The following is a 17721-nucleotide window of genomic DNA, read 5'->3' on the forward strand; positions in this document are numbered from 1 at the left end:
TCTCCCCTGGAGCCAGTTCTCTATCCAGGTACTCACCTTATGGTCCATACCTACCTTCCTTAGTTTGTACAGTAAGCGTTTGTGGGGAACGGTGTCAAAGGCCTTTGCGAAGTCCAGATACACCACATCCACAGGCTTACCTTTATCTAAGTGGCAGCTCACTTCATCGTAGAAGGTTAATAGATTGGTTTGGCATGAACGATTTTTCATGAATCCATGCTGATTACTACTTATAATACCGTTTTCATTACTAAAGTCTTGTATGTGGTCCCTTATCATCCCCTCCAAAATTTTGCAGACTACTGATGTTAGGCTGACCGGCCTATAGTTACCCGGGATATATCTCGGCCCCTTTTTAAATATTGGTACCACGTTGGCTTTTTTCCAATCAGCTGGCACCATACCTGTCTGTAAACTATCCTTAAAGATCAAGAATAATGGTCTGGCAATCACCTGACTGAGCTCATTTAGAACCCTTGGGTGCAAGCCATCCGGTCCCGGGGATTTATTTATGTTAAGTTTCTCTAGTTTAGCTCTAAGTCTATCCTCTGTTAGCCATGGCGGCACTTCCTGAGGTGTATTATTTAGTTCGGCCTTACAAGCGGGGTTCGTGTAGCCCCCCGATTCCTTTGTGAAGACTGAAGAAAAGAAATTATTTAACACTTCCGCCTTTTCTCTGTCCTCAGTGGCCATTTTTCCTTTATCATCTTTTATGGGGCCAATGTGTTCTGGCCTCGCTTTCTTACTGTTTATATACTTAAAGAATTTCTTGGGGTTCTTTTTACTCTCCTCCGCTATATGTCTCTCGTGTTCTATTTTAGCCGCCCTGTACCATGCTGTAGCACTGCATCTCCTGTATCATACCTGTACCATCTGTGTCATGCCTGAACCATCTCCTGTGCCATGCCCACAGCCCTGCATCTCCTGTACCATGTCTGCAGCCTCTGCACTATGCCCGCAGCCCCTGTTTTGGGTCTCGTGGTGGTCCAGTTGGGTCCAGTAGCTGCTGCATTTCTCACTCTAGACTTATACTCGAGTCAATAAGTTTTCCCACTTTTTTTGTGGTAAAATTAGGTGCCTCGGCTTATATTGCGGTCGGCTTATACTCGAGTATATACGTTTTTTCATTTTTGCGGGGATCCTCAGTCTGGTAATGTGACATAGAGGGTACTCTTTTCTCTTCTTTTGCCTCTGGTGGTGGATCCTGAATTCTGCAAAGAAAGGTGCTACAACATTCTCCTATGAGCTCAAGCTGATACAGTGACTCAAGCAGCTGCTTGACACCCAGGAATTGGGTTTTTTCATGGTAGCTTCATATAACCCTGAACCAGCACCGGATTACACTACGTCAGGTTTGCAGGAGACAGCACCAGAGACGAAGTAAGTATTGCAGCTAGAGCTTCAATGACACCCCCCAGGGGGCAGCTGCTTGACACCCTGGGCTCACAGGAAGTGGGTGGATTGACGGTAACCTCATACACCCCAGAACCAAGGCTGGATCAAATGTGTCGAGTTTGCAGGAGAGGAGGGGAATATTGCAGCTAGAGCTTCTTTTTTCCTTGTAGGAGTGATGGGCTATAGGTTTAAAATAAAGAAACTGGAAATGGGCTTTACAAAACTGAAAAAGGCTGATTCAACAGGGTAAAAAAAAAAAACTTGTGCAAAGGGCTGAATTCTACAGAAGCCAATCAAATGTAAGATTACTGAAGGGTGGATAAAAATTGATGATTTAAAAATAAAAAAAATAAAATCGTTTTTTTTTTTTTTAATTTAAATCTGTTTTTTTTTTATTTATTTAAATGAGATTGGTTTTGATTTTTTTTTTTTTTTTTTTAACAGAAAAATTGGTTTTGATTTTTTTAATCAAAATGTTTTCATTAAAATGCTTTTGGAGTAAAAATCCATCTAAAGATAGTTTTCTATTTAGGATACATTAATAATTTAATTTATTTAGCATGAAATGGAGCTCAGTTATATAACAGATTATATTTACACATATATATATATATATATATATATATACACACACATACATACATACATACACACACTATATATATATATATATATATATATATATATATATATATATATATATATATATATATATATATATATATATACACATACATACATACACACACACACACACATACATATACACACACATACATACATTTCTGCATATATGTACACACACACATACATACATTTCTGTATATATGTATATTCTGCAATGTTTCCATTTTTGGTAAACTCATTCAATGAATCCAAGCTCTGCAAGCGGATATAACATGCATTGCATTGATGCATTCACACAACTTCACACCAACTACCAGAAATGAGTCCTTAAATTTAAAGAGCACCTGTCATTTCAGATCCATCATGGCAGCGCCTGTTAGCGGGCATCCACTCACCTTCTGCTGCTGCCACGTCCCTCACCAGCCATCCCATTAAAGTGAATGGGACTGTTGGTGAGTCAACAGCAGGTCAGAGATGACAGTTGCTCTTTAAAAATTATGATTTAAATCAAGCCTTTTTACTAGTGATTCAAATCGTGATTTAAATCAAATCCACCGTGGTTTACTGCAGTCAAAACAGTAAAAAATGGATTTTTGTAAAATCTTACCGTAAAATCCTTTTCTCTTAGCTCATTGACAGACGTAGTCCTCGGTGATACACCACCTTCGGGTTATGTTGCCTCCACAGGAGCAGGACTAGACAGGAAATTAAAAAGCTCTGGCCACACCCTAGGGGCAGTCCCAGAGGGTATATCCTCTCTCTCTCTGCCTCAGCAAATCAGTTATGTGAAAAAGCAGTCTTTAGAGATTTAACCCAACCCAACTCAAAAAACAGAGGGGCGGGGACTACGTCTGTCAATGAGCTAAGAGAAAAGGATTTTACGGTAAGATTTTACAAAAATCCATTTTTCTCTAGCGCTCATTGACAGACGTAGTCCTCGGTGATACACCACCTTCGGGACGTCCCAGAGCAGTATCACAAATGAGGGGTGGGAAAATGAAATCAAATCCCAATCTAGAAGGCCCAACCGGTGCCAACTAGAAGTTTACAATGCTCATCCTTAATGATGAGACTCAACAAAAAAGAGAAAATTTTTTTTTTTTTTTTTTCAAACAGAAAAAAACCCTCGAGGTAGACCACCGGTCTCCTCAAATTGCGGCCTGCAAAACCTTGCGGCCAAATGAGGCATGCGCCGATGCCGTCACATCAATTTTATAGAATTTTGTAAAGGTATGTACCGACGACCAGGTGGCCGCCTTACATACCTGGACCACTGACGCCTGATGGCGAAAGGCCCAGGAAGTACTGACCGCTCGAGTGGAGTGCGCCCTAACAGGGAACGGAGGACTCTGACCCTTAATAGAATAAGCCTGTACCACCGTTTGTCTAATCCATTTGGCAATGGTCGCGGCAGATGCAGACAAACCCTTTCTGGGGCCATCCCTGATCACAAAAAGTGAATCCGTCTTACGGAATGATTCCGTAGCTTTCAGGTATACCCTGATTGCCCGAACCACATCTAAGGAATGCAACGCATGTTCCCGATGATGCTTGGGCTGAGGACACAAGGAAGGTAGTACAATATCTTCATTTAGATGAAAATCTGAAACCACCTTAGGAAGAAAGGATGGCTTAGGATGAAGTACTACCTTATCCCTATGAATCACTAGGTATGGGGACTGGCATGATAATGCAGCCAGTTCTGACACCCTGCGAGCAGAAGTAATAGCCACCAGGAAGGCCACCTTCTGGGATAAAGTAAGCAAGGGAATCTCCCTGATGTTTTCAAAGGGAGGTTTCTGTAGAACCGACAAAACCAAATTAAGATCCCAGGGCGGTAAGGGCACGCGGACTGGAGGAGCCAGGTGCCGCACCCCCTGGATGAAATTCCGCACCAAGGACTTGGTAGCTAAAGGTTTCTGAAAGAAGATTGCTAATGCTGAAACTTGACCCTTGATGGTGCTCAAGGCTAGCTTCTGCTCAACCCCTTGTTGCAAAAAGGCCAATATTCGAGACATCGAATAGGTACGTGGAGGAAATCCTAAAGATTCGCACCACGCAATATAAGTCTTCCATGTGTGATAATAGACCTTGCTGGAAGTCGCTTTCCTTGCTTTAATAAGGGTAGGAATGACTGAAGTAGACAAACCTCTGTCCTTCAGTACTTGGGTCTCAATGGCCAGGCCATTAAACCCAGCGACTGTAAAGCATGATGGTAAATTGGTCCTTGAGACCACAGACACTCCCTGAGACGAAGTTCCCACGGAACTTCTGCGACTAGCATGTCCAAGTCGGCCAGGCCGGCTTGAGGAGGCCAGCCTAGAATTTCTAGGACCACTGGCGCTGATAGAATCTGAACCAGGCGTCCCTAGAGGTATCTGGCCCCGACCATCCAAGAAAGTCTGGTCGTTTTCTGTTCCCACACATTTATCAGATACCTGATTGTTATCAGGAAGGGTGATCTTTTCTGGTTGAACCTCAGGGACCGAAGTCACCCGCTAGAGGCTACTTGGCCTATCTGGTCAACCAGATCCGATTCCTGTGAGGTATAGGGACTAATCTTAGGAAAAGGTAAAGGAAAAGATCTATTCAGGGAACGGTAACTACCGCTTCCTGTAGTACTTAAATGTTGGAAGGGAAGAATCGCACCGGTAGTAGTGGTTGATGCTCGATCTAATGTCCTGAATACCGGTGAAAACGTCCCCCCACCCTGAAACCGGGTGGGGGCGCACCTTCAGGCTGTGTACTCCTTTGCTTCGGGTTTGGCTGGGTTGGTCCTCTGCTTGTCCGACCAGCCCTTCTTGAACCCTCCTGGAGGAGTCTTGCCTTTCCCGCTAGTACCAGCCGGGCGCCCTTTATGGGCGGTAAAGAAAGGTCCTCGCTTGTTGCGAGGTCCCTTAGCTTTAGCAGCCTGTGGCAAAAAAGTGCTCTTGCCCCCAGTGGCATCCTTAATGATTTCATCTAGGTTGGCCCCAAATAGACGATTCCCCTGAAAAGGGAGATTTGTCAAGGTCTTCTTGGAACCTAGGTCAGCTGACCAGCATTTTAACCACAGCACACGTCTGAGGATCACCGCTGACATAGATGCATGCCCTAATAAGGGAGTAGTGTCCAAGGCTGCGTCACAGATAAACTGTAGCCCTTGTATAATCTGTTCCATCAAATCAGATGTCTCCTGGGGAATATCTTTTCCCCTAAGGTCTTGGCGTACCATTTTCGCCCATTCCGTAAGTGTCTGGGAAACTAGACCAATAACAATTACTGGTCTAAATGCTGACCCTATCAGAGAGAAGATGGTGCGGGACTCTGCTTCCATCTTTCGATCCACCGGATCCTTAAAGGACGAAGTGTCCTCCACTGGGATAACCGTGGCTTTATTCAGCCTGGAAATAGGTGGATCCACCACTGGTGGTACCGTCCATTTCTTAATGATGGATTCCTCAAACGGATAGCGTCTAGCAATACGCTTGGAAATAGTAAAGGTACGTTTAGAATGCTCCCATTCTCCTTTAATCTGATTACCGAAACATTTGGGTACAGGAAAAACCTTCACCGTTTTGATGGGCTTATTAGTACCAAAAGGAATCTCTGTTTCAGTTGCCTCTGCCGGTAAAGCCTCAAGTTTTAAGGTTTCCTGCACTGCCACAACTCGTGCGTCCACCAATGCTTCTTCCTTAATTATAGCAGGAGAAGCGTCCTCCTCACTGTCTGAGGGGGCTTTACCTGGGATAACAGCCCTTGCAGAGGAACCTGCAACTGCAGTGACCATCTCTGAATCTGAGTCAGAGGTGTCAGATAGTATAGGGGTAGGCGGGGGTCGCTTCCTTGACCCCCGTCCCTGACAGGCCGCCTCCACCCGAGCCACCATAGACTCCAAAATTGCTGTAAATGACTCTACACTCTGTGCACCGGCGGGTCCCGTGGCCCCCTCGAGGGAAACAGGTGGGGGAATATGTGTGGCAGGGTCCATGATAATTCCAGTCACTTCCTGGATAACTTTTTTTTTTTTTTTTTCAGACCCCCAGCGCCACAAAAAGCCCCTTAGTGTTACCTGCTAGGGATCCCTATCGATCGAGAGAGAGAGAGAGAGAGATAGACCCCCAGGCTCACCACTTGATGCTCAGAGTTTAACTGCAACAGGTTACAGCGCTGTCTTGACAAACAGGAAGTCTTTTGGCTGGCTGCCCAGGAAGAAAGGAGGCGGCTCCGCCCCTCTGCACGCCTTCCGGCGCCTCCCCAAGCTCCACGAGGTGTTTGGATCACCTCAAACATGGCCGCCCCCATGCTGGAGACACGAGGCTACGCCAAAATGGCGGCTCGTGCGATCCAGCAAAAAAAATGGCGGCGGCCTGTACTGAATAGCGGTGTGCTGCAGGGCACACAACACTCTCTCTGCATGGGGATTTGGCGTGGTTGGCGGTACCGGCCCTGGCGGACCGCATGGCCATTCGGGAGGCCTGCTAATAGCTGGAGATCTGATTAGGAAGGCAGTCTACATGTCCGTGGCTTCTGACTGGTAGGTAGCTTATTCTTATCACCGTAAGATTCCCAGAATGCCACAGATTACAATCTTTTTAACATGTATACAATTAGATTGTTAGCTCCCAAACCAAGCCTCCTGGCTTTTTGCACATAAAATCACACTCAAAGTAGGAGGATCTGTGTCATTTATAGGATAGAGAGGGACTCTATCTTACCATACAGAGAGGGGCCCGCGTTCACCACAAGACCCGTCAGGGGAAAAGGGGGAACATACTACTCACCATACCGGAACCAGGCGGGCACCAACTCCTGACAGTACCCCTCTCCACCGGGGCGGGAGGGCTGTCGACCGATATGGACGCCGTGACTCATGGTCTTTGGCGTTTCAGCGAGACGTTTAACTCGCGGGGTCAGTCCTTTAATGGGACTTTGTCGCGGCCGACCCAGCGCGGAGCTATGGCCTGCACGCGCTCGTAGGCTGAACTGGGGTGACCACCGGATCTCAACATCCAGCCCGTCGCCCAGTTCAGCTTTCTTGCTTGAAGATCTCACAGGAACACTGGAGAAAAAAAGCTGTCTAAAAAATCCTTTAAGAAAAAATTCTTGCCAGGACCTAAGATCCCAGCAAGGTATCTAGGTCCTTACTCCTAACTAGACAGAAAATAACTGATTTGCTGAGGCAGAGAGAGAGAGGATATACCCTCTGGGACTGCCCCTAGGGTGTGGCCAGAGCTTTTTAATTTCCTGTCTAGTCCTGCTCCTGTGGAGGCAACATAACCCGAAGGTGGTGTATCACCGAGGACTACGTCTGTCAATGAGCGCTAGAGAAATGAAGTTTTGATTGGCTGCTATAGGTGAGCACTATGCCTGGTCACTCACATATGGATTGTCTTCAATCTCCCGCAGAGCTTTAATCTCCCGTAGGGCCTGATTGGGAATACCCTCATCCAGTTTTCTCAGTGCCACCTTCTTCAGAGCAACAGCTTCCCCTGTCTGGAAAAAAAAATAAATAAAATAAAAAGTAATTCTAAAGATGGAACACACATATGGTAAGTTACTGTCAATCTTTATCTAAAGTAAAGTGTTACTAAACCCAGGACTCTGCATTCTCTATATCTGGTCTCCCACAGTACACAGAACATAGAAATGCAATAGTTTTAGTAAATATAAACTGCTAAATTACTTTTCTCATCAGCAATATATATCAGTCTTGTGACTTCTATCAGTGTCCAGCCGAGGACTGGTTAAAGCTTGTAGGAGGAGTTTTCATTCTCCTCTAAATGTCCTATGAGGCTGCAGGACCCCTGACCCTCTGTCTGGACAGTGCTGATTGGCCCCATGCTGATCACATGCACCCTCCCAAGAAAAAAAAAAAAAAAAAGAAAAAAAAACGCTCTAGCAATACACACCAAACTGAGCCTATGCAGAGTGCCCCCAAGGCTTTGTACTATCAGCAGATGGATTGGGGTCAGTAAAAAGGGGAGGATCGGAGAGGACAGAATCAAACAGCCTTTTTACACAACGCAGGATTAACCTCTTAGGTTCCACAGGGAGTATATCAAGCATGTTTTACTGCATACAGTATACAGGATGATTTTACTGTTGTGGGTTTAGTAACACTTTAATTTTTACATGTTTGCTGTACCATATTTGCATTACAGAGATGTGTAGAATCTCTTGTCTGCTAACTGTATTTCACTCAGCACCCCCAATCAGCAACTGCTGAGACAAACTCTAAGGGTCCATTAACACCACGGGCGGTGCGCCCGGTGGACTCTGTTTTGCTCAGCGGGAATGGATCTGCTGATCCCCGCTAAGCAGGCGGATGACAGCACCATCTCTGCTAACTTTGCAGAGACAGAGATGTCAAATCTCCGCTCTCCTCTATGTGAGATTGGATGAAAATGGATCGCCTGTCCGTTTTCATCTGATCCGATCCTCCAGACAGATGGAAAATAGGGTTTCCATCCGTCTGGATTTCACAGACAGGATCGGATCGGATAGCAGCGGGTGTCAGCGGAGATGTCACCGCTGACATCCGCTGCTTAACCACTTTACCACCGGAGGATTTTGCTGTCTTACGTCCAGGCCACTTTTTGCGATTCGGCACTGTGCGACTTTAACTGACAATTGCGCGGTCATGCAACGCCGTACCCAAACGAAATTTATGTCCTTTTTTCCCCACAAACATAGCTTTCTTTTATATGAAATTCCACCCCAAAAAAAAAATGTAGAAATCAAATTTTTGTTTAATTTTTGGTCAGTTTTCTGCTACCTATGTTTGGTATAAAAAAAAAATCACACAATATTTTTGATTGGTTTGCGCAAAAGTTATTGCGTTTACTAACTAAGGGAAAGATTTCATTTTTTGGTGTTTTTTTTTTAACGAGTAATGGCGGCGATCTGCGATTTTTTTTGCGGGACTGCGACATTGCGGCGGACAGATTGGACCCTTGACTGACATTTTTGACACTTTTGGGGGTACCAGTGACATTACTACAGTAATCAGTGCTATAAATATGCACTGTTACTGTAAAAATGACACTGGCAGGGAAGGGGTTAATTTTATTGGAGAGTGAGGGGTTAATGTATGCCTGGTGCTTACTAACTTGTGTGGGGGGAGGGGACTGAGTGACACAGGGACAGATCGCAGGTTCAGCTATGCTGAACCCTGCAATGTGTCACTGTCTGTCACTTAGGAGATCCGCCCCGCTTTGTTTACACAAGCGGGCGGATCTCCAAACTAGATTCCCCAGCGATCGGGGAAGAGCGGGGGTAATCACCGCCGCTTCTCCCCTGGCCCCACTCCCGCTGTGACTGAATACAGCGGGAGCGAGCCTCCGGCGGCGCGCGTGCGCCGCCCACAAGGGGAGGAGTCCAGCGACATAGGTCTACGTCGCTGGATGGGAACTAACCACTTTGCCGCAGTAGAGCTCCAGTGAGCAGTCGGCAAGTGGTTAATAGGGCTGCATGAAGCATCCGACCCGGTCCGCCTTAAAAACTGACAGGCGGATCAGATCGGAAAGTCTGTGTGAAAGGGGCCTTAGCCACATTGAAAGCGTTTTGGTTTTATTCCCATCAGTCCTGACTAGTAGACTTACATTAAAGCCCCGTACACACGATCAGATTATCGAACGATCTGTCGTCCGTTTTTTGTGGCATGCTAGTCTCATGTGGAAAGTGAAGAGGTTTTTTTCATACGAATGTTCCCGTACGACAGAATTCCACTTCAGAAGTGATGTCATGTGTTGGATTGCTTTCTATGTGTTCTTTCATCTCTGAGCATGCCTAGTCTTACTCATAAGATTTTTTTCTGTCGAAATCTGTACTAATGAGACGAAAATCGGACGTTGTTTTGACAGACGACAAAAATTTTATAGCCTGCACACCAAGATTTTGTCAGCCGAAAGCACCATACTAACAATCCGAAAATCGGCAGATCGGGTGTCGGACAAATTTTCCCTACAGATTTTCTTATCGTGTGTATGGGGCTTAATAGAGAATGCCAGAAGAATACTTCTATGCAGCACAACCAAGCAGGAACCACAACCTTCATGAACAAAAATGGCCGCTCTGGGTAAAAACCTGACAGGGGCTCTAATCCTTACCCACTCTATCCAAAACTGGAAATCATTTTAGCTCAACACACATTCAAAAGTGAAAGTTGCAGTGAAATGCAAAGTCTTTTTATGATGTCCGGGTCCCTTCCCGGTGTAATAGTCACTCGCTCTTAGTATGCAAAAATAACCGTAATGAAAAAAAATAAAAAAAATAAAATAAATTTTAGATTTCATACTTACCTTACCCCACCCTCCTCCCCCCATCTCCCCCCGGTGCCTAGGAGAGTAATGGTGATCAGGCTAAAAGTAGGAAGGGAACATGAGAAGCTGTAGACCCTGAATTGTGATGACCCTTTTGGCTGTATAGAGGATGGGGGGGGGGGGCGCTGGGGGGTGTAATTCTAATTAGTGGCTGAACAGAGGTACAAATATGTAGCATAAAAAAAAAAAAAAAAACACCTTTACATATATATATATATATATATATACACATATATATACATATATATATATATATATATATATATATATATATATATATATATATATATACACACATACCAGGTGTGCGATAATTTGCTTGATTGACAATAAAGAGGTAATGGCCATCGGTGAATGCGCCCCCCTCTGAACAGTTGAACCTCTCTGTTTAGTAATAGGTTGTCTCAACCCTTGCAAGCGACAATTGTCACAACAGGAACTGCCCAAGACAGTAAAAAAAAAAAAAAAATAATAAAAAAAATTAAATAAAAAAGCAGCCTGCACATTTGGAGCTGCAGCGCCACCTAGTGGTAGATGACAGTAATATTTTCCTAAAAATGAACTGAAGGCAGACAATATTACAGATATACGCAGATAATGCAGCGCTGCAATCCTTAAAGCAGAACTTTACCCAAAACTACTTGATAAAAAAAAATAACGTTCTTTAGCAAGGAACAAACATTCCACATTAATAATTATGCTACCAAAATCAGTGTGTGCTGTAAATTGCCTCCAGCATTGCTCTGGTTTCTTCTTGCTTGAAGCTGCCATTATGCTGAAGCCCAGAACCCCTGAACAGCAGTAAATCATAAAGTGGAACTAACCCATCGATTTAACGGTTTCAAAAAGCAGTTACATTCCTGGAATGTCGGAATTGCTAACTGTCACATTTGCTTGTGTCCTCAACCAAACTGTCAAAGCATCAAATAGCTGGTGTGATAATGAATCACAGGTGCAGCAACCATGGCAGTTGCAGATCTAACAGAAGCAGCTACCTTGGCTGTAAAGAATATAAGGGTTTAATTCTGCTTTAACTACCTCAATACTGGGCACTTAAACCCCCTTCCTTCCCAGACCAATTTTCAGCTTTTAGCGCTGTTGCAATTTGAATGACAATTGCGCAGTCATGCAACACTGTACCTAAACATTCCCCACAAATAGAGCTTTCTTTTGGTGGTATTTGATCACCGTCAGGTTTTTTCTTTTTTGGTGCACAAATAAAAAAAGACTGAAAAGTTTGAAAAAAAAAAAAAAAGTTTTTTTGTTTAGGTTATAAAATTTTGTAAATAGATATGTTTTTTCCTGCACTGATGAGCACTGATGATGCCGCACTGACAGGCACTGATGAGGAGATACTGATGGGGTGGCACTGATATGCAGCACTGATGGGCACTGATAGGTAGCACTGATATGCAGCACTGATTGGCACTGATATGTGGCACTGATAGATAGCACTGATATGCAGCATTGGTGGGCACTGATTGGCGGCACTGATGGGCACTGATAGGTGGCACTGTTGGGCGGCAATGATCGGCACTGATGGGCACTGATAGGCAGCACTGGTGGGCAATAATGGGCACTGGTGGGAGGCACTGATAGATGGCAATAACGGCACTGGTGGGCAGCACTGATAGATGGCATTGGTGGGCAACACTGATAGGGAGGGCACTGGGGGGCTCTCTGAGCCCTGCTTGCCATCCCTGGTGGCCATAGTGGGCATCCCTGGTGGTCATCCCTGGTGGCTTAGTGGCACCCCTCCCCCCCCCAGGGCTGCACTGGTAATCAATGTTCTCATTACCAGCACAGACCCCCCCTGTGATCAGTGAGTAATTAGAAATACTCACTGATCACCCCCCCAGCAGCACCGATCATCCCTCTTCTCCTCACTGACAGGATCTGTCAGGAGGAGAAGAGATCGAAGCCGTTACAACGGCTCTATTTACATTACATGACGGCTGTGATTGGACACAGCCGTCATGTGATCAGGAGGGCCAATCACAGGGCCCTCCTGCCGAATGATGTTGCTCTGTGTCCGAGGGACACAGGCACATCGAGATCGCGCCGCTGTGTGTTTCCGCGGCGGCGCGATCTCTCTCCTTCTGAAGGACGTTCCGGAACGTCCATTCAGAAAGACGAGACTCCCGCCCGGCCGTATATGTACTATGGCCGGGTGGGAGGTGGTTAAAGAGGTTGTAAACCTCTGATTTTTTTTTTTTATTTTTTTTTAAAACGAACACCTGAAAGAAAAACACATAATGAGCTAGTATGCATCGCATACTAGCTCATTATGAAATACTTACCTTAGAACGAAGCCCCCGCAGTGCTGACCGCTTACCTGTCCATGGGCGACATGTTCTGTCGCCCTTCTTCCGGGTTTGCAGCATCCGGCCATCTGATTGGCTGGAGCCGTGATAATGTAATTCCCGTGCATGCGCGCGGGAGCCGACGGTAATGGCACGGAGCTCTGAAGGAACGGCACGAGCGGCTGTTCCTTCAGAGCGCATGCGCCAATGATGTCACTGGCTGCATGTAAGGTAAATATCTCCTAAACTGTACATGTTTAGGAGATATTTACAGTACCTATAGGTAAGCCTTATCATAGGCTTACCTATAGGTACAAGTTGTAGAGGAGGGTTTACTTCCTTGTTAAGGCTGTCAGAAGATCGGCCTCTACAAACTCGGTAGTGCCTAAAAATGCGTAAAATGGGAGAGCAACTGAGCATGTGCAGAGCAGGGTGAGGCAGTGTATCACTGGATTTTCAACAGTAATAGACACTGGTTTTTAATGTTTTACATAGCTATACCTGCAAAATGGGCCAGCCTGAAGTAACCTCGCAGGACTTCATTTTCTGACTAGTTCCATTTTAACACATCCTTAAAGCCTAAGTGCAGCTAAAATAAAAAAAAGAGAAAAGTGCCGCGCTATTGAACAAATAGTACTAACAAATAAAGTGCTGCATTTAACCATATACAGTTACAAATCTGTGACTACAGTGTCATATAAAGTGCAATATAATAAATGTGCCATATACAACATCAAATAATGTGCAAAAATGTGTGCAATATGAATGAATGCACAATATGACAATGGCAGAGATAAACCAACTCCATTAGTCATAATTAAAAGCAAAAATAAAATGAATGAGTAAAGTCCTCTGTTAGATAAAAAAAAAAGTGCTCTGGCATACTCAGTGGTGGCGAACCTTGGCACCCCAGATGTTTTGGAACTATATTTCCCATGATGCTCATGCACTCTGCAGTGTAGTTGAGCATCGTGGGAAATGTAGTTCCAAAACATCTGGGGTGCCAAGGTTCGCTATTCACTAATCTAGTTGAAGTCTATGAGGACGAAACGCGTCTGGTCCTTTAAGTTTTCTCCATAACATTGCGCCAATTGGATTTCCTTGTGATCACACTATTTTGTACCAGAATCGCTTGTTAACCACTAAGAGAATGTAAGTTTTCTACTTTTAAATAAAGTCCATCTTTGATGGTTTCCACTATGAAGAGGCTTTTTGTTTTCTTTGGTACCCAAGTTCCTATAAGCTTATCAAAAGATTTGAGGAGACGGTAACAACCATTGGCATTTGATGGCTTAAAAGTGTGGCACAAGCAACTGTGACAGTTATCTTTCACGACATGCTTTGAATGAATTGGTTTTGGGAAACAGTTAAAGCGGAGTTCCACCCAAAAGTGGAACTTCCGCTTTAGGTATTCTAACCCCCTGACATGCCACATTTGGCATGTCATTTTTTTGGGGGGGGAGAGCGGGTACCTAGTTTTGACAGGTACCCGCTCCCACTTCCGCTCGGAGCGCCGCGGCGCCCTGAGCGGAAGTTCTCCTCTCCCCCTCCCTCCCTGCAATCTTCTGGGACATGTCAGAGATCCCAGAAGATTGCCGGCCAATCAAGACGCGCAGCGCGACTCGCGCATGCGCAGTGGGTACCCGGCTGTGAAGCCGCAAACTGTCACAGCCGGGTGCCCACAGCAGTGATGCCGGAGCCGAGGGAGAGGATCGAGGCTTCGGGCGGCCGCATCGCTGGACCGTTGGATAGGTGAGTGAAATGGCTGGAACTCCGCTTTAAATCCAGTGGGTTTAGTTCCACTTTAAATGATTTATTTCAACCATCTAACTGCCACTTTTGCTGGACAGCTTGGTCTGCTAGATGGAGTTGAAATTTAACAGACTTACTGCTTGGATCACCAGGTGAAAAAGTGAAATTACAAAGGAGTCTCAGAAAACCAGACTGCTATGTTAAAGCAGTGTTCTGCCCCACTCACCCCCCCCCCCCCCCCAAAAAAAAAATTAAAAGTCAGCAGCTACACATACTGTAGCTGCTGGCTTTTAATATTTGGACACTTACCTGTCCTGGAGTCCAGCAATGTCGGCACCGTAGCCAATGTTTCCATCGGCAGTTGGGTGCTGCTGCTGCCTCTGCCGCCATTGCCGGTAAGGGAACCCGGCAGTGAAGCGGCTTGCGGCTTCACCGCCAGGTCCCTGCTGCGCATGCGCAAAGCACGCTGCGCTCTCTTACTGGCCTAGAAGCAGAGGAAGGAGGAGGGGGTCGAACTTCTGACATACCTCACCGCAGCGAGGTCCGACGTAAGTGGGGACAGGGTACCTGTCAAATACAGGTAGCCGCTCCCCCCGGAAAGGTGCCAAATGTGGCACCGGAGGGGGGGGGGGAAGGGAGGAGACAGATAAGTGGAAGTTCCGCTTTTGAGTGGAACTCTGCTTTAATGTTAGTGACAGTCTGGATCACAGATGTCATTTCTGATTTTGCTGTATCAATTTTCAGTCATTTTGTTTTTAACCGCTTCTGTACCGGGCACTTTAACCCCCTTCCTACCCAGGCCAGTTTTCAGCGCTGTCGAATTTTGAATGACAATTGCGCGGTCATGCAACGATGTACCCATATGACACTTTTATAATTTTTTGCCCACAACTAGAGCTTTCTTTTGAGGGAATTTGATCACTACTGGGGTTTTTTTTTTCTAAACAAATAAAAAAAGATCAAAAATTTTGAAGAAAAAAAATAAAAAGTTTTTCTTCATTTCTGTTATAAAATTTTGTAATTAAGTTTTCGCCTTCACTGATGGGCACTGATGAGGCTGCACTGATGGGCACTGATGAGGCTGCACTGATGGGCACTAATGAGGCACTAATGGGCAGCACTGATGAGGAGATATTCTGCTGGGAACACATAGGTGATGGGAGTGGGTACCTACCAGAAATAGGTACCTGCTCCCCATAAAAAATAAAAAATGCCAAGTGAAAGTGGAGGGGGAGGAGGATCAGCAAAGCTTCCCTTTTAAGGGGAAGCTCCGCTTTAAGTTAGGCTTTATAGTAGATCTACACCTAGGCTTCAACTATTTTTTGTTTATATTTTGTACAATCTCTATGTTTTTTTTGTCAGTCGCTCCCTATAATAGATTGCTAATCAGGAAATGCAGGGAGTCTGGAGAGCGTGCACTGAAGCCACCACATGATCATCCATTTGTTGGAATGCTGGATCCTAGTGTGAACCCGTCTGAGCTATCCCACCAGGAAGCTGTCACTGCACATCACCAATCATAAACAGCCAGGGCATCCCCGCCCTACAGCCACACATATACACCTGTATGGGGTGGGGGATGCCTTATAATTGTTGGTCCGCAGTAGCCACACATATACACCTGTACGGGGTGGGGGATGTCATATAATTGTTGGTCCGCAGTAGCTGCTTCCTGGCAGGATAGATCACGCAGGTTTGGACTAGGATTCCTGGCCAGCATGACTGTCTCCATCCTTCTTCTACAATGGTTTTTGCTGACATTTTTAAGAAAAACTACAAAGAAAGAGCAATACGGGTGAATACAAGCAGGCCTTTTTTTCCGGCACCTCCAGCACTAAATGTAATGTAATGGCAAGGGGTGTGGGTGTGCTGGAGGGTCTATTGATGTTGGGGGATCTATTGTCACTGGTGGGGATCTCTTATTGTGTGATTCTGGTTGCTGGGGAGGGGGGGGGGGGGTTCTTATGTTGCTGGTAGTGATCTACTGTTGAAGAAGAGGTCTATTATTGCTGGCTGCTGGAGATCTGTTACTGTGGCTGGGTAGATATTTTATTGCTGGGGGTAGTATTATGTTCTGGGTGCTCCATTGTTGCTGTGTGGGGGGGGGGTCTATTGTTCTGTGGGGGAACAATTGTTGCTGGGGTGGGGTCTATTCTTGCAGGGTTGAAGCCTATTGTTGCTGAGGGGGATCTATTATTGCTGGGGGACCTATTGTTGCTGAGGGGGATCTATTATTGCTGGGGGACCTATTATTGCTGGGGGACCTATTGTTGCTGAGGTGAAGTCCGTTGTTGCGTAAGGGACCTATTGTTACTGGGGTGAGGTACATTGTTGCTGGGGGAGTCTATTGTTGTGTGAGGGATCTAGTGTTGCTGGGGTGGGGTCTATTGTTGCTGGCTCCAGGGGATCTATTTTACTGCTTTTCCTTTTAATACACAAGAACAAATCCCATATAGATTATTTAGCACTAGTACTAGTAGGGGTTGGAACCAAGCAATGGTGCTCAGAGGAGGGTAGGGGTGGGGACAAGGGGGGAGGGGGGTTCAGAAGGGGGGGGGGGGGTTCCCACACCTATTCTTTGAGAAAAAAAGCCCTGAATACAATTATATGGATTCAATGCAGCTGTATAATACTGACTCAAAATCCACCAAACAAATACTGTAAGATACATAAAAGCAATGATTCTAGACCTTGCGTTACATAACCAGGTTGGGTATAGAAATCACGCAAACCTCATCCCAACCATGAAGCCCATTGTCACTTCGACCAATCCAAGATCAAAGATAAGCACATGTGACATCAAGACATAAGAGGGATTGGGTTGTGGAGAAACAGGGGGAGTTACAAAACAGATGCAATTGGGTATAAGGTCTCATGCACATGGAGCATTTGAAAAAGCCCATCTGAACGCAGGAACTGGCAACAGGAAAATGTGACATCACAAATTTGCGTTGCACACACATTTAAGTGCTTCTAGCATTTGCATGTCAATGCATTCTACTAGGCAGAATATGAATTATTATGGCCACTGGAGTGCATTTACACATACGTTCACCAGATGACAATAGAAGAAAGCCTAAGGCCCCTTTCACACCTGTGCGACTTGGGACTGCAAAGTCATACCCCATAATTTCCAACGAGTACCGTTCTTATCTGTGCGACTTCAAGTCGCAGTGACTTCAAAGTAGTCCCTGCACTACTTTGGTCTGACTTTGATGCAACTTGAGGTCCATAGACCTGAAGATTACACAGGCATTGCTTCAAGGCACGGCTTTCAGGTCGCACAAGCGTGAAAGAGGCCTAAAAAAAGAAAATGAATGCAGCCATCACATCTAAGAATT

The 17721-nt window shown here is 45.4% G+C and overlaps 2 protein-coding genes across 2 annotated transcripts in view; one reads left to right on the plus strand and one right to left on the minus strand.

Moving 5' to 3' along the window:
• PQBP1 (polyglutamine binding protein 1) overlaps positions 1–17721 on the plus strand; it is a 408542-nt gene that overhangs the window by 252547 nt on the left and 138274 nt on the right. The gene's annotated exons all lie outside the window — the stretch shown is intronic.
• The window catches only part of CDK20 (cyclin dependent kinase 20), a 33530-nt gene that overhangs the window by 14814 nt on the left and 995 nt on the right, over positions 1–17721 (minus strand). Inside the window, exon 2 of the mRNA XM_082263419.1 lies at positions 7384–7497. Coding sequence (XP_082119545.1) covers positions 7384–7497 — 114 coding nt within the window. The remainder of the gene's footprint in view (positions 1–7383; positions 7498–17721) is intronic.

The sequence above is a fragment of the Pelophylax lessonae genome (genome assembly GCF_965119305.1).
Source record: "Pelophylax lessonae genome assembly, chromosome: 7".
Lineage (NCBI taxonomy): Eukaryota > Metazoa > Chordata > Amphibia > Anura > Ranidae > Pelophylax > Pelophylax lessonae.